Source organism: Aythya marila (genome assembly GCF_965140915.1).
Source record: "Aythya marila genome assembly, chromosome: 3".
Taxonomy (NCBI): domain Eukaryota; kingdom Metazoa; phylum Chordata; class Aves; order Anseriformes; family Anatidae; genus Aythya; species Aythya marila.
This window is the reverse complement of record NC_139044.1, coordinates 93,177,855-93,202,083: the sequence shown is the minus strand read 5'-3', so window position 1 is coordinate 93,202,083 and position 24,229 is coordinate 93,177,855. Positions and strand designations below refer to the sequence as shown.

General features: G+C 40.5%; 1 protein-coding gene across 4 annotated transcripts; it reads left to right on the top strand.

The window, feature by feature from the left end:
• Positions 1-193: 193 nt before the first annotated feature.
• On the top strand, positions 194-23,587 carry BEND6 (BEN domain containing 6). Of its 4 annotated transcripts, XM_082758221.1 has the most exons (11): positions 194-306; positions 2,275-2,447; positions 9,162-9,264; positions 12,447-12,675; positions 12,780-12,925; positions 13,428-13,526; positions 13,863-14,040; positions 15,377-15,594; positions 16,818-17,010; positions 18,808-18,946; positions 21,598-23,587. In XM_082758221.1, the coding sequence occupies exons 4-11, from the start codon at positions 12,480-12,482 to the stop codon at positions 21,863-21,865; spliced, it is 1,437 nt and encodes a 478-aa protein (XP_082614347.1). In that variant the 5' UTR covers positions 194-306; positions 2,275-2,447; positions 9,162-9,264; positions 12,447-12,479; the 3' UTR covers positions 21,866-23,587. The 4 variants fall into 4 exon arrangements, with proteins under 4 accessions (XP_082614347.1, XP_082614346.1, XP_082614349.1 ...); XM_082758220.1 differs by lacking the exon at positions 9,162-9,264; XM_082758222.1 differs by lacking the exons at positions 194-306; positions 2,275-2,447 and adding an exon at positions 8,087-8,230.
• Positions 23,588-24,229: the final 642 nt, after the last annotated feature.

The window sequence follows — 24,229 nt, the reverse complement described above, 5'->3', positions numbered from 1 at the left end:
AGCCGCCCGTTGCGGCGGGGTTCCCCCTGCGCGGCTCGGCGCAGCGGGATGGGCGCCCGCGGGCACCGGCGGGGCGGGGCGCGGCGCCGCATGGCAGCCGGCGGCAGCGGCAGCAGCAGGAGGAGAAGGAGGAGGAAGAGGAGGAGGAGGAGGAGGGTGCCTGCAGGGAGGGAGGAGGAGGAGGAGGAGGAGGAGGAAGGAAAGGGGCACCTCGCAGCCCCGCCGGCGCGGCTGGGACTCGGGGCCGGCCGCTGACATCACGCGCTGGAGCCGCTGCAGAGGGAGGCGGAAAATGGCCGCGGCGAGGTACCGGGGGTGGAGGGGTGGGGGGGAGGCTTCACACCGGCTCGGTGTCACCTCGGCTTCGCCTCAGCTTCAGCCCGGCCCTCGGTGGGGAGAGGGGAGCCCCCCGGCCCTCCTCCGTGAGGGGAAGGAGCCGCCGCGAACAGGTGATGGCGTGCTGAGGGCTAACTGCGCCGGGTCCCCCCGGGGCTGGCTGCGAGGTGCCCCCCGGTGAAGCGATGGGGTCTCTCGGTGTCCCTCTGCTTGGGGCTGGGGTTTCGGCAGCGAGCCCCTCGGTGTCCCCCCTAACCCCCCTCCAGCCCCGGGGGAACCCCCCGAGGTCGCCCCCCTCCGCCCCCCGCCGGCTTTCAGGAGGAGATGGGGCCCCCGCGTCCCGCTGCTCCCTGCAAAAAAAGATGAAAAAAATAACATTTTTTACCCTCTGAAAGCACCTCCGGGGTGCTCCGCACTACAGCAGTGTACAAAATAATAATAATAAAAAGTTAAGGTCGATTTGTGGCAAGATTCGTGCACCTTTCGTGCCTCTTGGATGGGAGCGCGGGAGGAGCGGATCTGAAGCTGGACAGAAATAATGAAAATCTCTGTGCAAACATTGGGATAACATTGGGGTGTTTCTGCTTATAGGACGGCCATAAAGCATACATGGAAGCATACGGGATAACATTGGGATGTTTCTGCTTTATAGGATGGCCGTAAAAGATGTATGGAAGCATATATCAGAATTTAAATGGCAAAATACGCAAGCAGGAAGGGCAGGGAGAGAGGGATGCGCGTCTGTGGTAGCTTAAATAAGAATGGGAAAAAGATGATCCGTGTATTGCTAAATTTCCCGTATCGCTGAAGGAATGTCACTGTGACTCCTTATCCTAAATGTTAGGGAAAGCCTCTTTGGGGGGAGATTCCCTGTGACGCCAGCTCTGGTGGCTACTTTAAGAAAGAAACAAAACAGCCTTGTTTTTGGGTCTGCAGTGCTTTATTCCAGGAATCTTGTCCCATTTTATAGCATCCACCGACATATTGAGACGGAACAGGCTGTCATCTGACTTGGTAGCATGGGAAGTTGCTGTATGGCAGCTTTTGATTTAGAGCTTTCTTTCCTTCACAAATGCTGTGAGGTTGTGTTGTGTCATGTGACGCGATACCGAGCTCTCCTAATACCGCAGTACACTGCAGTAAAATGGTTTTAATGCAGATTACCTGGAGATTATTAAACCGCTTCGTGTCACCTCGCTGGAACATGAAGCGAATCGGAGTGATCTTCCCAGCGGCGCGGAGCCTTGCTGCAGTGTCTCGCTGCAGTCTATTGCAGGGACAAGAAACTTTTCAGCACCTCTCGCTCTGCACCGGTTTATATTTCATAAGGAGGTATTCCAAAAAACATAGCATAGAGGTGGCTGCATAGTAAACTGCAGAGAACTCAGGGAATTATCTGCAGAATTCACCTTTTCTATGCAGTTATCCAAGAACAACATTTAGAGTAGTGACAGATCTCTAATTAGTCACCCTGCTTGTTGAAGGTTTACAGCTTTTCCTTTCTAACACTTAAGGTGCACTGGTGTCCAGAGGGTAACGATTTGCCAAAAGGCTATGATAAATTACTTGACAACAGCTTAATTTTTTTTCAGATTCTGAAGAGAATACCATTTAATAATGCTGACGTGTGATTTTTTCAGCAAGCTACTGCTCTAGGCTTCTGAGTCAATGGTCTCATACATATGAAACTGCTGCTATGGCTTTCTTTATGCTCATTACTATTCTTTTCTTTTTTTTTTTTTTTATAAATGCTGTGGGTATGGGGAGTGTGGTTAAAATGTTACTTCCGTGGTGAATACAGTTTAAGTAGATGAAGTGATTTCATGTTAAAAATAAGCAAACAATATGCAGCTAGCTTATTCGAAATAGTAAAAAAGAGTAATTATAATAAGTTTTATATGTATGGTGTTTTTTTTTTTAATATAAGCTCCTTTATAGAATGTTTTTCAGGAAATTTTTCATAAATCTTAAGAATGAGAAACAGAGAAGAGAAAAGGAATGAAGAGAGAAGGTTAAAAGAAAGCTGTTGGCTCTCAGCTGAGATTTGACCTCAGAAGGAGAATCCCGGAGGTGAATAGGAAGCTGTTTCAGAGAAGAGGAAGTGAAATAAGGTAACCAAGTTTTTAAGACTATTTGTGGCAAGAATATGTGGTGAGGGAAGGCAGGTCAGAAAAGAGATCTGAGTTGTTGAGAGGCTGAAGCGAGTCTGGAGGGATCTTACAGACTTTGACCCTGAAATCAATCAGTAAGGGGTACTACTCCTGCTATTTCAGGGTGTGCATGATGTGGCTGCGCTTTTGCAGAGATGCGAGAAGGTGGGAGGTAGCATCCTGTGGATGCTTGTTTTGGTAGGGCTGATAGAGCAGCGGAGCAGCCAGCCACAAAGTCACAGACAGAGCTGCAGTTTGCAGCAGGCAGCTTGGAAGAAACCTTTCCTTTGAGCAGCACTGAGGAAGGAAGCAGCGATATCTGCTTGAGCAGCAGAGGCTCCACAAAGAGGTGACCCACAAACATTTGCAGTGAGAGGGGACAGGGCAGGACAGGAGGACGTTCCTCAGGTTGCAGTCACTCCACAGTGCAGCTTCTTACCTTACTTTACAATGTTGTAGGAAGCAAGGGAGCAGCAACCTGTACATCAAAATTCTCCAGTATAATGGAAGAGCTGAGCAGGGAATGTGATACAGCAACGGCAGCCTTCCTGCAGGGAAACAAGTCAGTATTGACCTAAAGTATTCTCTCACCCAGTCTCATGATAGCCTGACCTGACTTAACAGTCTTGCCTATGCTGACAGCAGGGATATTTTCTTCCCTCACCCTTGCCCAGTATGCAGAATTGCAATGCAATCTGTGGACTAGTAGATATACCTCAATAATTTACATGAGGTGCAGCAGCTCTTAGAAACTAAAAGAAACTAAAAACCGTAGCTGAGTACAGTGGGTTGGGCTGAAAGGAGGAAAAAAATGAAAATATCACAGCATTTTGAATGGAGAACCCACATCAACAAAGATCTGACCTCCTGCGATGTGAGCTGTGGAGTTCAAGGGCACTTAACATCTCTGAGAAGGCACCACTCTGATCCTGTAGGTTCAGGCTGTGTGCACCTCATTTTACAATTACAAGACTCCCTGTATCAGTGTGCCAAAGGAAAGTCACATGTGAGATGGTATGGACATAAGAACAGGAGTTTACACAAGATACAATTTTGGAAGTGTAGCAAAAAAGTAAAATTTTTAGCTGAGTAAGTAAGTGAAAGAGTAAGGTCTTTCCTTTCACCGGAATGTAGATGTGCTTTAAAGACTGTGTTTCTACTACTTAATTATAATTAAGTAAAATGTTCTGCTTAAATGACTACTTAACTGGCTCGAAGGATTCTCTAATCATGTAATACTTCTTAACAAAATATTTAGTTTTTTTCCTAATCAACCAGGAACCTAGAAGCAACCTAAGTAAATAAAGTACTGTAGTGTCTGGGTGTTAGCAACTTAATTCAAAGACATAATTGACATTTCCTCTCAGCATTGTAGTTCACGGGTCACATACTGTCCTCAGTGTGCTCTCTATCAGTTTTAGTATGATGTATGAGAATATGTTTTGGGAGCTCCTGGTAGATGATTAAATCTAATAAAATACATTTTTCAGCTGAAAGAGTAATAATCTCCAGCTTGATAAAAGCATCAGGTTTCAAAAATCCGTTATATGAAATGGTATGCTCTAAGTTTATCAAGGTTATTGCAAATCTTTGTTCTGCCAAACGAGTTAAATTGTTTGCTCCATGCAATGCTTCATATATTTCAATGGCACATCAGTTAATTCTTGCAATATCCTCAAAAGTTAGGTAAATACATATTATTGCTTCAAATCCTTTGGAAAGAGAAACTAAGCCGCAAGTGATATAGTGTCCACACAAGACCAAGCTGTTTGATTCAAGTGCTGCAGACCAGACCCCAGACACAACTGGAAAATTTTGCAGTTTTAGGTGTTTCAGGTGACGATGGAAAACCAAATACCTGTCTCCTTTATGTATGCTGAGGTAATTGTTCTTCTTTCGTAGGTTCATTAGCTCACACAACTCGGATATTTTGATTCCCTCTGCTTATTGGACTGACTGTAAATCACATGGTGTAGGAGCTATGCAGTTGTGAACTCACAGCATAGAGCATTGCTGGAAAAATGCTGGCAGGAATTCTCTGGGCATAAATTGACTTTGCAGACCGACAAGCTGATCTTGAGCTAGATGGAAATATACTGCTAAAGCTCCTATGGCTTTTCTTTTTTTTTCATTACAGCAGTGGTTTGCCCGTTTGTCCTTGGTTAAAATTTGTTCTCTGTTCATTTTTGGCAGTGTCTAATGTAGCAGTTGTCAATCTGAATATGGCCTTGCATCCCAGAGGGAATTGCACCTCATTAGTATTATGTATATAATTGGAAGTTGCTTAAGGATTCCTTCAGACCAATATACAGTATTGGTCTTTCCACTATTGCCTTAATTTCTAAAGGTAGGTTGAACTGCGAGTGCCAAAAGGACGTTTAATTTTACAGGAGGGGAAAAATAGATACAATAAGGTCTAAGGTTTTTATCCTCGCAGGGAAAATACCTTCCCATAAATTCTCCTAAGTGCATTCAGAACTAATCTTGGTTGCAGTAATATTCCCTGGAGTAAGAGGACAACATAGGTGTCTCTTGTTCTAGCTCATGACCTTTAATAGCAATAAGGATTTATATTTTAACAGGAGATTATAAATTTAATTCCCTCCTACTAGTACGTAGCAAAACCAGAGAGACTGAGTAAGAGCTTTGGAGTAAAATAGCAAGTATTTTGAGTATTATCAGGCATGACTTCTAATCTATCACCACTCACCTATGATAGCCAATAAAGACGTTTGACTAGGGAGAGTTAAGATGCCACTGGAGTATTAAATACTGACCCAAGATCAGGCTTGGAATTTCTAGATGTTTTTTCACTTCTGTGCTGTTATAGTTGAAGTTTGATAGTTGAAGTTGATCGTTGATAGTACCGCTTTGGGGCAGCACAGTTTATCAAGAGATACAAGATAGCTTATGCCACCAAAAAAAAATCAGATGCCTTCTCTTACAGACTCTCACATTGGATCACCAGTGGGTTTCTTTGAACAAATCCCATTTGAAACTGTATTAGTTGCATATGAAAAGTACTTCTGATTTTTTTTTCAGCCTTTTACACATCTCTTCAGAATACATTAAGAAAATAGTATTTGCCTGCTTGGCTGACACACAGAGCAAGTGCACAGTTTTTGCACCTCTGCACAGATCTGCGTGTGGTCAGATTTCCCCTGATGACATCAGCTTCCCATAAATGTATTTAGACAAAATAAGTAAACACATTGCTCCTCTTTAACCTTCATCATTTGGGAGCTGTTAAGATGCATTACATTGAATTACCCAAGCCAAATCACGAGAAAGGCCAGCTGTTGAACTCTATAGATCCGTGCTGATTTGTTTCTCCTCCCAGACTAATTACTACATCTAAGAGTTTGGATATATTAACTTGCATGGAGAGAGCTTTCACGTGACTATTCAAATTCCAGTAGCTTAGGTATCTCCTCCAGTTCAATAAATAGGCTATTTTTGTTGGTCTGTATATGAGTACATTTTGCTGTGCATGGTGTCTGTGAAGAAGCAAGTGAAAGTGGATGCTAGTTTTCCAACTGTCAGCTGTGAAATAGCTATCTAATAAAGATACTAATCCACGATGGAGAATTAAGGCAACTCCCTGCATCTTATTTGGCACCTTGCTATCTTTATGTGGATCTTTCATGGATGGGGTGATTCAGTTCATGAAGCAGTTACAAGCGGGTGAGGTATCTAAGCTCCTATTTAAACTTGGCTCAATCACTGAAGCCCAGAGCATAATTATTTTCCCTAAATTTTTACATTTCATGCCATTTAAGATACCTGGAGTTAGTAACTGTCCTCATGAGCCTGGAACAGGGTCCTGGCCCTATGTGAGCTGTGTGCCCATAAGAAGGGGCACTCAGAGGATAGGCATAACAATTTGTTATACCTTAGCACCATACATTTGTTTTTAGGCAACTTGGGCCTTAGAGCATCTGAAAGGAGCTGGATTGCTCTCCACGTGTCTTTGATTGCATTCAATAGGGACTTGACTCTTCTGACTGGTGGAGGTTCTCTGCGTTGAGGCATCTACAAAGGGATGGCAGTTGTGAGGAGAGACCTATGGGAGATTAGCACAGCCGGAGTAGCTGCTGAAGGCCAAGCAGAACAGCTCAGGACACTGGCACTAGACACCTATGTTTAGGCAGCCAAATTGGTCTCTAAATTTCCTCTGATTACAATGAAAACTTAGATACCCAGTGCACCCATAACTGCACATGTCAGCAACTGATTCCTGTCCTAAAAGCCCAATAATGATCTCAGGTTGCTGTCCTGAAACTTAGTAAAATCAGCACCATGTTTCAGTGTTAGCTGAGGAAATTATCAGTTAGAACTAAAGTTAGGTATTCCTAGAGATATTAAATATATCTGTTCACTAAATTCATAATTCTTCTTTTACTGTCACTCAGTATTACACAAGAAGAGTACGTGATTTGATGTGGAAATTAGAACATTTCCAATCAACTTCTTCAAACTTGTAATTTAAGCTACAGTCCTATGAAGATCTTTGGCATATTTGGGTGTTGATATTATTTTAAAGAACTTGCAGGTTGCTAAAGCTCACAGCATGAAGGATGCTACTATGAAAAATAATAATTGCTTTATGAATTCTGTGGACCAAACCTATGGATTTTAGCTTTTGGGACAAGATACACGCCAAATTCTGCATGTAATCATGTGGATTGCAAGTGCTGATGAGGCTTTGAAGTCAAGGAGACAAGCTATGTAAATAAGGCCAGATGTTGCTGAACTACAAATCCCATCGCTTCTTAGAAAAGTATCTGAGGTTATTCCTTGGCTTGGTTTGTGAGGGTAATGATCTACAGGCAGGAAGTGAGCTGTTAGTACTAAGAATCATGTAGCTTTATCCTTCCTGGTAGTGGAAGACAAGTGGGGTCATTTCCGTGCACTTACAAACTTGACAGCTACAGCAGTGTTCCTACAGATGCTCCCCAAGATTTCTAGCTGAATTTGGAACAGAGTCGTATTGATGACAAGAAAATCTATACTCTGCATTTGTGCTTTTAAGTCATACTTTCCCCTGAAATGACTAAGATACCACAGTTGAAATATTTTGAGCAATAAAAACACTTCTGCATTTTTCTGACGCTGTCTGTTTCCACTGAAATCTTCCATCGGTTTCAGGGGAATAAGATCTGAACCTACAAAAGGGCGTATAATGTATTTAAATAAGGTAATATTTTCCCTCATAAATTTGTTGTGGAGAACCAGGAATTCTGACACATTAGTGTAGCCCAAGAGTTTTGTACCAGCATTGTGTTTAATGTCCTGGCAAGTTCAGCATGAAATGCAGTAATCCAAGTAACTCAGCCCAAATTTGATACTGCTACTAATCGTGCAGAAGTAAAATAAATAATTTTGTGTGACAGGGATGATTTTCTAGTCCAGTAAAGAGTTGTGATGTTCTTTTTTTTTATTCTCTAAGAAAAACTGGGGTTGTCAAAGTGTGGACTTAGAGGGTAGGTGATATAAAATGTCAGTACTTTATTATGGAACCGTGTTTGCACAGTTGTGGTACAGTTCCTTGTTTTGCTAAAATTAGTGGCAAAGCTTTTATTTTAAGCCCCAGCAGAATCAGACCCATCGAGTAGGCCTACAATCTCATGGTGTAAATTTGTAATACTTTACACTGCGTTTGCTGAAAGGGAAGAGAAATAATGATCTCAGCATGCCATCTGCCAACTCTCAAGCTGAATGGAACAGACTATGTCAGTCAAAGGGTGAGATATGTCTTTAAATGACTCTTGTGGGTATTTTTGTTGTTGTTCTGGCTTTTTGGGTTGCTTAGCAACAATATCCTGTCTGCAAATTTGTGGCATCTGCGCCGAGTGTGAGCTATTAACATGTTTGTAAAAATTAAGTCCAATTAATGTTTCATCTGCAGAGCTCTAAAATTAAATGGCTTCCTCCTTTTCCTTTTTTTTCTTCTACACATTCCTTGGTTTTAGAAAAAGTGAGGTCAGATTTACGTCTTAGAACAGCGATAAATCATAAGTTGGTATTTCAGTACTTCTCAAATAAAGAGCTGGCGTTTTCAAATGGAGAACACAGCAGAACTGGGCAACTTAAACACAAGTGGCTTTCAAAGGTCATGTAATTCTATCTCTGTGGTTAGTGGCTTAGTGCGCTGGGTGAACAATTGTCTGCGAACGATTAAGTATCTTCCAATTAAACCACTGAACAAAGCGCCCAGTGTCAGAAATCTTACTTGATGACTGGTAGAACTGTGTAAGAAGGATTTAAAAGAGAGAACCAGATACACTTCCGCAGACTTCATTCTTCGTCCTCGTAGCTCCATATATCAGGAGTTCTACCAGAATCTATCCTGCAGCTTCAAAAGTAGAAAAAGCGAATATAGGAGGGGCTGGACCCAAGCAGCTTCTGTAAGGAGACATGGTATGGTCACTGAGTAGTCAGCGGAGAGGAATGGGCTCCCACAGACAGTAAGTCATCGGCTCTCTGAGATGTGTCTTAGGGCGAGATGAATCACCTCTCTTTCTGCAGTGACAGAAGAGAGCCAAGCGTGGCTAGACAGCCTCTCATTTTCAAGGTAGTAAAAGTTCAGTGAGATTAATCCCACTCCACAGATTTTTTTTATTTTTTTCCCCGTGATGATACAGTATATTTTGCCTTTAATCTGTTCTGGTAAAGGACGTGTTTTAGAGGGAGGCATCTGCAGCAGTCCTTACTCAAGCAAGGTTCACATTGACTCCAGTGAGAGGACAGGGTGAGAAAACACTGCCGGACTTCTCCAGTAAGTGATGTATTTTACTGTTCCTTTCCTTCATTAGAGACATTTTGTTCTACCTTTCCATTCCCTTTAATCACAGGCTGGAGATGATGCCAGCAGACGGCTAGATATTATCCCTAGGGCCCGTGAGTTGTCACAATAAATTCTGGGAAAAGATATAGTTTGATTAATGTATATTGAGGGAGCTGAAGCCGTGCTTCATCACAGAAAAGTACTAACAACCAAATATTGCAACAACAGGTCTGAGCAGAAGCCTCATAAAGGTGCCGGGAAGTTTTCTGACTCCTTTCAGGAGCTGCAGGGATGGATTGGTCCCATCCCTCCTCCCATGACTCTGTGAAATCCTTTCCTAATTTCTCTCAGCATCGTATGTAGCTTATATTTTAACTTGGCAGCTGTTAAGACTCCCAGTGAAATCAGTTTAGCTGTTTACTAGTACACCCTCCCACCACAGGCAAGAATCTTGACAGCTCAGAAGAGCTTTATAGATCATGCAGACAAATCGCTGAGCTCTGCATCCTGCAAGGACCGAGGTAAAACTTCTCCCTAGCTTTGACTAGCGGGCTGGATTTGTCAGCTCTTCCTCTTTGTCTTGCCATCGTGCCCTGGAGCTCTTTTCATGGATCCAGATGCTTCAGGGACATGCACACCTCTCTTTTCCTCCACCTTGGATAGCTTATCTGGTGTAAAGACTGAGAGGGATTTCACTGGCCATATGCCTCGCAGCATCTACCAGCCACCCCATGCTGCTGTTGTGGGCTCTGAACATCCAGAAGTCGACATATCCATTGACCTTACTAAGCTGTATAACTTACGTGAGTCCAATACCTCCTGAAAACTGTTAAGACTTCCTACCAACGTGCTCAGTGGTCACCGTGTGCATGTGAATAGCTCCAGGGCTTTGGGGAATCATCACTGCTCTTCCATGCTTTGAATCCCTTGTGTGTTTGGTGCTTATCTGGCTGACTTGATAACCTGCACATGCACAGACCACAAACATCAGAGTATTGGGCTGAGTACAAAATGAGGGACACCACAGAGACACAGCCTGACAGCAGGGAAATGTTAAAAAATACAGGTTAGCAGATTAATATCAGCTGTTAATCTTGGCACACTGGCAGCTCTAACTTTGCTACAACTCTGTGAGCATTATGTGGGCTTCTAGGAGAGCAATGAAATAGCTCAGGATTGTCAAGGGCCAAACGGGAAAGCTCGAAGTATTTCATTTGAAAATTGAAAAGTTGGGTGATGGGGATTGTTGTGCTGGCTTGATCAGGGGTAAAGGGCTATCAGCTGTGTCTGCCCTCTGATTCTAGATGTCAACATCTTTGTGCTGCATGAGCAGTTTGAAAAAGAAGGAAAAATACTGATGTTCAATGTGATAGAATATATGAGTTGTTTTAAATCTGGTATGTTGCTGTTTGAACAAACATGCCATTTCGTTTTGGATCTTACCTATTGAAGTCAGTGCTGGAACTTCTCTTCCTTTGGCTCGTGCTGCATCTGTGCATTTATTCATTTGAATGACTCCTTTCTGTGGGGCGAGGATCCACCCAGCATGGATAAGTGGCAGAATTAGGCCTCCAGTGATTCATGTTAGGCATAGATATTCAGGCTGTCTCCCCTCCAGGATTTACATGGGATGGATTTTTTCTTTAAAGAAAATTAATGTGAATTCCTGCAAACAGTCTCCTTTTTTTTAGCAGTTCAGTACTTAAGAATCCTACTGCAATCGTACTCGACACGTTCTGCAGAAAAGTGAGATTTAATATTCTCCTTTTTAAGGGCGATTTCTTATGCTGCTTACCTCATTGTATCGGTAAACATGGTGACAAGAGCACGGTTGTCTTGTGCAAATTAACAAGTTCACCTGTGTGAAAAGCCAGCTTTTTGGAGGCTTAGCACAGACATGGCGAATAGTGGTAAGCTGGGCTTCTGCAGATGAATTGACATTGCTTCCTCCAGCACTGCAGCCAGATTTTCTCACTTTGACACGACAGCCCCATGTAATTCTCCTCTCCTAGCTCCGAGTTACCTTTTTGACAGCCTCTGCGTGAGGCGCTAGATTTGCTTCCGACTGATTGAGGCCAAGTAAATCACGAATCCCACTGTCACATCTGGGAATTCATGAGTTTGCAGCTCTACAAAATTATTTCACCCCTGTGAACTGACAGGCCAAATCATATGTTTGTCGGAAAGAAGGCCAAGGCTTGACAAAATCTGTTTTTCTATTTATTGGTTTTATCCGTTTTAAGAATTTTCAAGTAGCAAATATCTTCTCCGAGCATAATGGAAGCACTTACATGAACTGATCACATTTTCAGTAGAGTTTAAGAACGTATATTACATTTCACACTTTCATGTAAGGCGTATCAGCTTAATTAGAAAAATAAAACACACAGTATTACTTGTTTCCTTCTCTCTGTGTACAACTTCGGTGCTTTAAAAGGTATTAAAGTGGTCCTTTGCTTTACAATATTATCTCACATAAGCGAAGGATTTATCTGTGTATTTGGGTGTGGGTTTTCTTTGTTGCTGTTCCTCTTCATGGAGCAGCCCGGCTCACTTCCAGTCCTCAGCCTGTCATTTCTTCTGTTCATCAAGTTTTCCACTGCCAGAATGTGTCATCCCTCATCCAGTCAGTTGTCCTGGGTTGTTCTGGCCTGTTTTTTATGGGGCCACAATGGTAGATCTCAGTGCCCTCAGGATGATTAATGCAGTCCTGGAAGTCACGCATCCCTTTTAATAGCACGTAGAGCGAGTGCTTTCCCTCACCCTAGGTGAAGTTTTTATCATACCTGTATCTTTTAGTCTGATGCTAAGGGTTCACTGACACTGAAAGCTTGTTGGGGCAAATGTGCTAATAGAGATCATGGGCAGGAGATGGATTAGACATGGTAGTATTATAGAAACAATTGTTCTGTGAGAAAAAGACGTTTTCTGTGCATATTTTGGGAGATAATTATTTTACTTATGTTAATGTACAGAGCAGACCATCTCCCATCTTTCAGGGGAGATAAAACATGACGTTTGGCTAGTTTTCACTTCCTTACCCAAGATGTTTTCATACAAGATAAATATCAAAATCCAGGAATAAATGGTTTTGGGGAGACTTTTTAAAGTATTCTTCTAACATTCCTGTGGGATGACACGGTAACAGCTGTTTTTCCTATGATGTCCTGCAGGTTGTGTCTGTGTGACAAGAAAACCATTTAACAATGAAAAAATTCACGCTGTTTGATTTTGTAAATGACAACTCGCTCCAAATTGGAGAGACTTCGTGGATTCAGGATCTTCCCAGTGATGACAGTGAACTAGAAAGACTTCTGAAACCAAATGAGCATGTGCTAGTAAACTGGCCTGTGGGAGAAAGAAAGACAGAAAAGCACCTAGTGAAGGTTGTGTACATGAGTGGTAAGTGCAGTTGCAGAGTATTTGACTGATAGGAGATTTTAATCTAGTTGTAAAGTATTGCTACATCGTTTGTTTTTCTTTGGCCTTTTTTATCTTTGCTTCAGATGACCCCCAAGAGTTGGTGGAAATGATGCAAAAGATATTACAAGCAGATGAAATTACAAAAATACAAGTTGTTGGAAAAGGCAAGAGGAAGAGAATAGAAATGATTTTCTCAGAAAGTGAAGACAGTGACCTGGATAAAGAACAGGTGAGTTTCTGCCTTTGTGTGCCTGAGATTGGTATGCTCGTCGTGTAATGAAATAGACTGTAAATATTGATTCTTCATAGTATAATGCACTAAATGCCAATAGTAATGGTAGGAATAAAGGCAGTCTTCATGTGATACCTCAGCATGATAACCTGTCAGATTAATCAGGCCAATGGATTTTCTTCTTTGCTGTTCAGCGAGAAAAGTATTATTCAAGTCTTCGGGTGCTGTATAGCCCCACTACGTTTTCTCCCAGGGGATGGATGTCTGACCACTGTGTAAGCAAAGTAGGGACCAGGTTTTGTGTTATCCTGAGATCTAAAGTGACAAAATGCGGGAAAAGAAAGCACGTATTATTAACTTTTCATTGGGATTTATTTTTCCGTAAATACTAACTGTGAGTGTTACATGCAGAGTGAATAGAAGTTTATAGCATGCCTTGAGATATTACAATGAAAGTCTCCATGCGAATGCAAAGATGCTATTACACTCTTGTTTACAGGAGAAGATGATGAAGCATATAAAAAGAAAGAAATCATTTCAGGCATCTGCCCCTGCCAACATCCTCAGTCAACTTGAAACATCTTTAATTAACAAACAGGTAAACATCTCATCTTCAGCAATTTTAATCTATTAAGGAAAAGCAAACGGAAATGTTTTAGTAAAGTTAATGGTTCTAAAACCACATCAGAAAATGGGTGAATAGAGAACATGGAAGTACATAACAGTTATGTATTGCTTTGACATTTCATTTTGAATTTTAATAGGAATGGTAATGTTTATGTTCAGTAACAATTATTATTACAGTGCACCAAGTCTGTTTGTATATTCTGTGTACAAATGGAATACTCTGTTTTAGGTAGATATTTTAATGGTAGGTTTAATGCTTTATTTTTATGTTGTTGTTGCTGTAGATAGCATGTTCTGTTTCTTTCAGAGAGAACCATATTCAGGAAGCAACTTTCTGTACAGTGAAAGCAGCAGTGATGATGAAGAGCCTTTATTTCAACTATCCAAGGTAGAACTGTGTGCCAAAATAAAAAGTCTCAAGAGAAAGCTGACAGACACCATGAGAGAAAACTGCCGCCTAAGGCAGTCCCTGGTAATGCTTCAAGGTAAAGTCAGGGGATTTTTTTTTTTTTTTTAAGAGGAAAGCCTGAAGGTCATGAAAAGCTTGATTTATAGGAGGCTATTTGGGTGGGAATTATGGATGCTCAAGCTCCTGACATGATCAAGGCCTACGATTATCACCACAGTCTTTGACACATAGCAGCCTTCAGTTCCAGCAGCACTTAGAAAAAACTAGCCTGCGTGGAGGCCATGCAATCATAGAGTTAGAAATGGAAAAATGTAACTCCTGACAGTTGCCAAGAGAACCTTTCTGTGTGCCATGTATAGCCATCATCTAAACTCAAATACTCCATTGACCACTCCAACTAACATCATTTATTAAGGAATTTTTATTGCTCTCCTGAGATTTTCTTTGTTCTGGAATAATATCATTTCCAATTACATTGGTAATTCCTCATTATTGATAAACTGAGTTCATTCTAGGTACAAAAAATTGTGTCCTATCCCAGAGTCGAGCCATTTTGTCTTTTTATAAATGAACCTTTAATCACTTGGTGATCATATCTGAAGCACCTCTTACTTGTTCTTGTCCCTTACTCTGGGATAGCAAAGACAGACTCTGAAGTTTCAAATCGTTACTGGATGAATAAGGTTTAAAGAGGGCTTTCTGCTTGCCATGTCGATGCATTATAGCATCCTTAGACTGCCTAATACCTCTTTTTTTTTTATTTGTCATACAATTTTGTGAGTGCTTATCAGTTTCATTGCCCACCTGAATGTGTTGCATGTGTTATTCACCTTGACTTGAATCATTCTTCTCCACTTTTCTGAATATTAAATATTTTATTAACATCTGACAACTTTCCTTACATATTTATACCATTTCCTTTGCATCTTAAGCAGTTTTGTTAGTCTTTTACAGTCTTAAAATAATTTAGTGATTCTGTATCTTGCTGATTCTTTATCCCGTGCATCCTTTTTTGCTCTGCTGAATTGATTCTTCTTAATGAACTAAATAAAAGTTTCTATTTAAAAACAAATATTTTTTCAGAGAAAGGGCTTTAGAAAATATATTTACTGTAGAATAAAAGAGGGGGAAAAAATCTATGCAGTCTACATGACTCCTTTGAAACAAGCATGCAAATATTAGACATACCATTTTGTGGCCTATATTCAGTAGCTTTACAGACTTGTAGAGATTGCAAACAAAAAGGGAAAAAAAATAGCAAGCTTAGTGCCCTGATGGAAATAAATTAATGGTTCCTCTCAGCCTTGCAGAGAACCGGTCGATCATATTCTAAAAGCAGAGGCCAGATCTTCATGGGTGGGGACTGAAAGCTTTAATTACTATTTTACCCATCATTTTCCATTTGATTTCAGTGTTGCCACAGGCAGTCACTCATTTTGAGGAACTGGTAGGAATGGCTGAAGCACTGCTCAAAGGGGGAGTGACAACATCTACATCTAGTCTTCATTCACATGCTGTTTGGAAAGCGTCTAACAGTTCTTTAGCAGATACATACGCAGCTATGCATAGTAACTCCAGCTCACCAATAACTTTGAATGGAGAAGATGAGGAGCAACAGACTGAAAAACAGGTCAGTTTAAAGATAATTTCAGGCATAAACAGTAAATCTCAATATAGTACAAATTTTACTGTTACAGTATAATGAAAATAAGCATCAATAAAAGTCATTTTTATCATGATCCAGTTGTTAACGTGATTAATGAGCTCCTGTTGTACAGAAGGCTCTTAGCAAGAGAACCACTAGGCTTAATTCAGCATGCTGGTACACTCTCAAACTGATCTCAGTGGCTTTGCACATCTGTGGATTCATGAGTTAAATACTGAGATCCAGGGGTAACTTCCAGACTAATGTTTTGGATTCCAAAAGGGAGCGGTAGTGTTTTAGAGGTAATCTAAGAAAAATGGCAGCAATCTGCTTAAACTGTTAATAGGCAAGTGGAGAATTGTATGTTTCTGTTCTTGTTCCTGAAGCTGGCCAACAATTAAGCAGAAATACACATATACATAGTTTCTGAATGAAGATGACCCCTTGTTCTCCATAATTATAGCAGAACATAAATGAGAAATCCGAGGTCGGAGGCTGTACAGGAAAAATATGAAGACCTAATCAAAAGTATAGTTACTGGGGTCTCAGAAAACCAAAGTATTCTATTAAGAATTATCAAGGTACGATGCTTTGACTAGATATTGCAATACACAAAATCTGACCTAGCCAAAGAAATATAAAGACCAAAATTTCTAAGCAATCTAGCCTTACTTTGATAGAGGTGACTCAAAATTGCACATTAGGAGAGTTCAAATATTTTGGATGTAGAACCGTGGTGTGCTGAAATCACTCTCAAAGCCTAGGACCAGATGTCACAGTTCTTAGGGCATGTCTGTTCAGAGGCAGAAATATTAGTTTAGGCATATTGCTGTGCTCCTGAGGCTATACAGATTCCAGGACAGAACTGGACCACATTCAGCCTGCATGGAGTGCAAGCAGAAGGATTTAGGTATGTCTGAAAATGGCCTGTCTCTACTAGGGAGTAGTAAGGACTGCTTAGGGGTGAACAGGGGTCCTTAGGCTGCTCCATTCTGAAAAAAAAAACTAAAAATCAATATATGTGTACAGCTCCAAACAATGAATGGTATGCAAGTTTAAAAATTGATCTCAAGTGCACAGCTGCAGGGATTGCTTCTGAAATTGTGGTGAAAGAAAGAAAATATGCTTTAAAATATTTCAGAGATAATACTATATAATATTTCTAGTGAACTGCAATAGTTATGTCTATGACCAATTTTGTTTTCCAGTTCAAGATCGAAAAGTGGCAGATTGCACTTTGTAACAAGAGCAAACCTCAAAAGTTTATAAATGACTTGATGCAAGCACTTTACACACATGAGTACATGGCTACGCACAGCCTGACAGGTGCAAAATCCTCCTCTTCAAAGGATAAAGCAGCGAAACCTGCTATGAATCAGAATGAAGTTCAGGAAATCATAGGTGATAACTTATTAACGTTGCTCAATATGGCACTGATTTGACAGAGGGCTTTCTCTGAGGGAGGGGCACTGATACTTAACAGCTGGTCTACTCAGGTTATGTGCTGTTTTATATTTTCTTCTTTGTCTCCTTGTTTGTTATTTAACCCATCGGTTACAAATCCTGACAGTGAAATACTAAGTTCCGGTGTTTCTGTTGTGTGAGTTCTGTGTTTTAAGTGACCATTCAGGAACAGTAATAAACTTTTTAGATATTGAAGAGCTAATCTGCAATGGTCTAATGTGGAGCATGGTGATAACAGATAAAGAAGAGGGAAGGCACAGAGAGGACACACTCGGATCAGATTTAAAACAGTGTTTGCTATATTCTGAAGTTATCGAACATTATAAATTTTGACATTTTAAATAGTGCTTGAGGCAAAATGAGACACTAAGTATAGGAGACAGGAACAGCGATCAGAGAAGCAAACAAAATTTGTTTTATGCTGAGGTTTAAGGCAGATGATGTTTGGTGAATAGGAAAGAATCATCTCAGATGCAAGTAGCAGCTTTAAAGAAAACTCTTTTGTAAACACGAAGCCTGATCTCTATTGGATTCACGCCCGTAGCTTAATACCTTAACAACATAGCCCAAGCTCTTGCACCAGAATCTCTTCCCCATGGTAATTCCCTTGGACTACTACCCCTGTTCTCTGTTTTCTCCCCAACTTGGTTTCAGTTCATCAACCTGTGTGTAGTTGTGTTAAAGCTGGCCAGCTATCAGTAGGGTTATCAATAGGGTATTGATGTTACAGTTGTGTAAACCTCTTTTCCTTAAGAACTTACCTAGAGAAAAAGTCCCAAAGGCAAAATAGAAAAGGAAAGAATGTGTAAGGTGATGAAAATATTGAGGAGTTAAGATGAGACAATTTCAGAATAAAATATGAGAAAAATAAAAAAGATTTATTGGGATGAGAAGATCTACTAGTGACTTCTCTGAAGGTGGATTCTGGGGAGGGGTCTAGGCAAAACTGAGGAGAGAAACAGGGAATATAATCAGACCATGGAATATGGCATACTGCAAGAGAGTTCAGTGAAGAAGGGGAGCTTAACAGAGAAGTCAAAGAAATTTGCTAGGTTCCCCTAACAAATTCCCCTAATGAGAACTCTCTTGAGTTCAAACAGGGAAGTGCCAACATTATAGGGGAGAAGAAGAAAAACAAGGAATGTCTGGGAATTCTAGGACTGTAGAAAAAGACTTAGCTGATGAGATCGGTTAAAGAAGATAGAAACTGTAAAACTTCAAAATTAAATGAAAGGGAAAAAAATCAAGGGAAGTGAGGGTAATGGAGAAGAGCAGAAATTTCATTCCTGATGTTAAACCCTGTTAGCATTGCATTCAAAAAAAGTTAACCGTGCAGCTAGAGGAAAAACAGAAGGGAAATTTTAGGGGAAGGAGGCATTATCTGCAAATACAAAATTAATGAACAAAGCCTGTAAGATTCAGAAGCAGGGGAACACACAAGAATAGGCTTCTCTGATCAAAAACAGAACAACAGAGAGAAGATAAACACACTTATTGCAGGAATCTCTCCTGGGGTTCTCCTTGAGTATGCCAAGAACAGGCTTAACATACAGAAGGCAGAGAAAAAAGGCAAGGGCTGACAAAATTGATGAAGTAGTGAGTAAAGACAGAAAAGTAACAAGCTAAGGCAGAAATAGCTGGAAATTTCAAAGATGCGATAACTGCATTTTAGATCATGCCTCTGTGGTCTCCCTGGTTTGGAGGCCTCATATATGTCATCTCTTTGTTTTGCAGGCATCACGAAACAGTTGTTTCCAAACACAGATGATGCTTTAATTAGGCGAATGATGGGACAAAAACTGAACAATTGCACCAAGAAGCCAATTTTAGGCAAAGATCTTAACTCAGGTGCTTTTCAGAAGCATGGCTTTTGGTAAGTCTTAAAATATATCTACTACAGTTGTAGCCTGCAATGTGGAATTCTATATGCTACCTGGTAATAACAAAAACTAAAAGCACTCTTAAAATTATCATGAAGATGCATGTTCACATATGCATTGCCAAATAAGTATTTTCATAGCCTTGTACAAAGAGTATGTGATAAAGAAGCAGTGCAGCTTGGCATTACAGCACAAAAAAAGTTGTTCATTCTGTGCAAAGAAGCACAGGGCTAGTAAATTACAGGAGGAGAAGACAGAAGTAAATGTATGGATTTACTTTGATCAATATGTCCATTTCAGATTTGACATTATCTACTTTTTTACTATTTGCTGTAGTCTCTCAAGAGACCAGGCAATTCCATTTTCTTGTCAGCTGTTGTGCCTCAATTAGCCCACAAGTAAAGATAAAGAAAATCATACATCTTTAGTTCGTACTGATAAAATTACTGTAGGAGAGCTGGATTAGCATTCTTGTACCAACAGAAGAGTCTAAATTATTGGGGTAAGGAATTATTTAATAACCTCTCTTTCATTTTGGGCATACATGTACTTCACCTTGCAAACAAGACTAGTCTAAAACTGCTCAATTCATCCCTACTGCCAGTGAAGTCAGCTATTAGCATAGCTCTGTTTCCATGTATGTGAAACATGCATACAATAATTGGAGTTCGAAGGGACCTCTGGAGATTTTTCTAGTCAAACCCCTGCTCCTCAATGCAGGGTTGCCTAGGACAGGTTGTTAGGAGCTGTCTGCAGTTGGGCTGTGAATATATACCCAAGGATGGATGCTCCACCACCACTCTGGGCAACCTCTGCCAGTGCTCAGTCGCCCCTCACAGTGAAAAACTGTTCAGCCAGAACCTCCTCTGATTCAGTTTGTGCCCATTGCCTCTTGCTCTGTCACTGGGCACCACTGAGAAGAGGCTCCATCTTCTCTACACCCTCCCATGAGGTACAGAGAGAGCTCAGGGTGATCCTGTCCGTCTAGGCTGAGCAATCCCAGCTATCTCAACCTCTCCTTGCATGAGAGATGCTCCAGCCCCTTAAGGGAATATTCACTAGTTTAAAAACTTCATACTGAAATATGATGGTGCATGTCTTAAGCCACTACAGAGAAGAATATCCTGTATATGTTATATTGTATATATATATGTCTCCATGTGTGTATGTGTATGTATAATGTGTATATATACAACAGAGTGGAGAGAGTTCTAGGAATGCTGTGAAGAACAGAACAAGAGAATAAAATCAGTGAGACATCAGGGAGAACAGATTTGTTCTTAGACTTCCCATGCCAAACTAATACATTACTTCTTCCTAGTTTAGTTATAGCAAGTGTTTCAAATATATACTATACTGTAATACACTGCATAACAAAACACAAGATATTTGACTGTTACAAGCACCATTGCTTGATAAGTAGCAGTGCTTCACTATTAGAATTCCTCTCTAAGCCACCTGGAAGTACTCCATGGACTTAAATTACTACTGTGGTCTGTTTTTTTTAATTACTACTGTGGTCTATGAATTACTACTAGAGAAATACTCGGATCATATCTATAGGAAGAATCTACACACACGGGTTTTCTTAGCTGGTAACAATAAACAAACGCACCAGCCTGGCTAGAATAAGTTGAGTGTGTTAATGTTTTTCTTCTAGACCTTGCAAAACAAAGGCCCTCTGCATTTGTAGCATACAGTGTGCATTGATTCACTGTAGTGCTCTTCCCTGTCCTTGACACGGGTGGTAAAAATAACAGCATAGAAAGACAGACCTGATCTTCTCTGATAATATTAAATGTTAAATATATATATGATCTTTCTCCTCATCAGATGAATCCATGATTTTTGCTAATTTATGAGTCTTATGCTGTACAGGCACAGTATTCCTTAGTCATGGCAGGAGGATCTTGAGCTAGCACAAATACAGTTCTGGGTTGCTGTTTCATACTGCCTGAAGACCTTTTCAGCTTAAACATAATATCTTAAAATAGAAATGTCTTTGTCATTGATACGTGCTTATGTAAAATTCAGCCCAATATCCACTGAAACCAATGTGAATATTGTTTGCATAGTCTCTCTTCAATGGACTTTTATTAGAATGCATTTATAATAGAGCAGTTTTATACGTGTTCAGAATTTCCTCACTGTAAAAGCATTTAAACACTATTGTCCCCAAGGTAATGGTGGTTTTTCCTTTCACTCAGATGACACAGGTTTCCTCTGCAAGAAAATTAGGAAAATTTAAAAGTGCTCACAGTGTCACAGTTCCACCTTTGCTTCACCTCAAGAAAAAAATCCTGTTGTGCAGGACCTTAGTAACAACTTAGAAGTTAATAACAAATTGATTATAAACTATCAAAGCCTGGTGATGCTGCAGTTATGATCTCTGTTGTGGGTTCACCTCTTCTATCTTTCCCCAGAACACAGGTGTGATTTGAGAGAAGGAATTAGGATTAAAATCTGAGACAGACAAATCATCATCTCAGTTTCATGAGGCTGAGGTAAAACAAAGAAAAGGGAATGTGTAAATGAAGCAAACTGGTTAACTAGCTAATAAACTGTGCTGCTTGGAAACTAAGACCAGTAGTCACTGCACGTTGAATGGTAACATTGCAAGCTTAGTTGTGAACTGTCTCAACAGTGGTTCAACAGCTGCTCCTCAGGGCATCATCCCTTCAGCTGTTCCTCCCAGCACTCAAGACCAGCAGGATGATGATTCACCAGCTGCTGCTGCACAAATTCAGCAGAGCCACAGCCGTCTGACTCCTCCACCTCCCAGCACAGAAGGTCAGCAGGAGCGTTTCAAACCCACTTCTTCTAAGGTGGAGCCTCATCTCTCCAGCAGTTCACCAGCGCCCTCTGCCAACCAGGGTTGCAGACAGGACCTCAGGAATTCGGATAAGGAGTAACAGGATGTGCTTCGTACCAATTCTTCGATGGAGACGAAGGAGTAGTATGAAATTAAAATGAAATAGTATTTATGGGGCCTAGCAACAGAGAACAGAGGTACTGCAAGCAGAGTAGAAGCCTGGGAACCTTTTTCTCAAATGAGTGAAAATCCCACAGCATAGAAAAAAAATGAAGGCATATTAATATCTTTAAGATATTATTAAATATATGCATGTTATACTGTATTTCAGAAAATATAAACTTGATCCAAAGAATACAAGAAGAGTTCCCCTTAGTTAGAAAAACACTATATTATTTAAAGTAACACCAAAAGAATTTATAAGAGGAACCTTAATTCCCTTGCTTTCACCTTGACAGCTGATGGAAGACTGCTTTACCAATTAGAGAAAGCTATTGCATACTAATACAAAAGAGATACAGAGGTATAAAAACAGAGCAGAAAAAAATCCTAGTGAATGAAAACTATGACCAGCACAGGGCTGGAAAACACAGGGCCACATGAACAGAAAAGAAGTAGTACTCTAGGTATTTAAGGATGCTGTTAATTTAGAAAGAATAAAATGTTATCAGGGCAATGAAACTGCACTTCCCAAGATGTCTGCAAGAAAGAAGCTCCTTTTTAACCTCCAGAAGGTGGAAAGACAATGAAAGAAGGCATGTTTCTTCTTAGCTCAGGGAAGAGTCCTCCAGGATAGCCTGTGGAGGCCATGGCTTCTCTCCCAGCCCTTTTGCTGCTGCTACTCTGGTTTGGCAGCTGTGGCTTTCTTACCTGAACATCAGGTCCTGAGGGTAAGGGTGACAGATCCCTCCAGTCAAGGGATGGAGGATTATCTCTTGGAAGCAACTAGTGAAGGACAGAGGTGCCAGCTTCTGCTCCCTCTGTCTAGATTTTGGTATGCTGCTCTTTGGTTAGAGGGTAGGTGAAGAGGCAGAGCATTCCTTGTGGGGTCAGTACCAGAAATCCCCTAGCAGTTGGGCAATTCCTCTTGAGCTCTCTAATACCACTTGTCCCAGGGGCACAACTGGCGGTCATGCACCCTGTAATTGCCTGTGGAGGAGGAGTGGTACTTTTTTTCCTCCTTGTTGACTGATTCCAGTTTTACAGCGTCCTGCTAGAGAGAACACTTGGGTTATAGGGGTTATAGCTTTCACGCTTGAGGATATTTCTCCCAGAACAGAGAGTACTAACAGGTAAATCTATATGGCAAATATACTTGGCAAACAAGCAACTAATGAATCAAGATGGAGGGGGAAAAAAAGGGAAAAAATTTAAAAAAAAAAAAAAGAAAAAAAAAACTAGCTTTATTTGAGGAAGATTTCTAGAATTAGAAATGGGGTTAATGCCAGGAAAAAAAGAATCTGAAGGCAAGTTTTGCAGCTGAATACCTCTGAAGGGAAGTGCTGCAAACTACCTTCATTAGAACAAGGCACTAATCAAATGCACTGTAACTTCTGGATGGGATGGGGTATGACTGAAGCGATCTGCTAGCCTTTTTCATCTCTCATGTCCATCAATTCCTTGTAGATAGGGTTAAGATGAAAGCAGGTATGACAATGTGATGTAAGTTCTATCTCACATTATTAACTACCATCCATAAAATGTAACGGGAGGATGTTTGCTATTATGTATATTTTGTATATGTACCTGTATGTACAGCATATAAGGATGTATATACTTAATCATATTTTTGAAGCAACTTTCTATCAAATAAAATGAAATATTACTATCTCTTTGTTTTGTTTTTAACTAAAGGGTAAAGAGGGAGCAAGCAAGCTTTTAATTACAGATTAGAAAATACAGAAGTAAGAGAATGAGAGAGAAAGCAGAACAGTCTAATGCTCCTTCTCCCAAATTTTGCAGTAAAATCAAAATTAATTGGTGATGTGTGTGTCACGCTGCAAATTTTTTTCTGATATGTGTGATAGAGGACATCTGCATCAGAGAAGGCTGACAGCTAGTGCAGAAAAGCGTAATGGCAATATGACTGCACAGCATATAGAGACTATGGGAGATTCAGTACTGAAAACAAAGCAATACTAAAGCCAGTCATTTGAACAATTTGCTTTTATTGCTGCATTTTAGATTGAAATTGAAGATTATAACAGCAAAGAATTTGGACGTTGTTATGAACTGCTCATTAAAAACACCTGCTGTCTAAGGAGGGAAGATATTAAGATATGTGAAGAATGAGATAAACTGAAAAAATACACTATTGAATTCAGTGTTTTTCATGCATGTCAAGTTCAATTACAGTATATAGATAAGAGTCAAAAAATACATCTACATTTTCTAGATCAAGAGTAGGTGGCAGTATGCAATGCTAATACAAGAAGGAAATCAGCGGTAAAAAAGGCAATGTTTC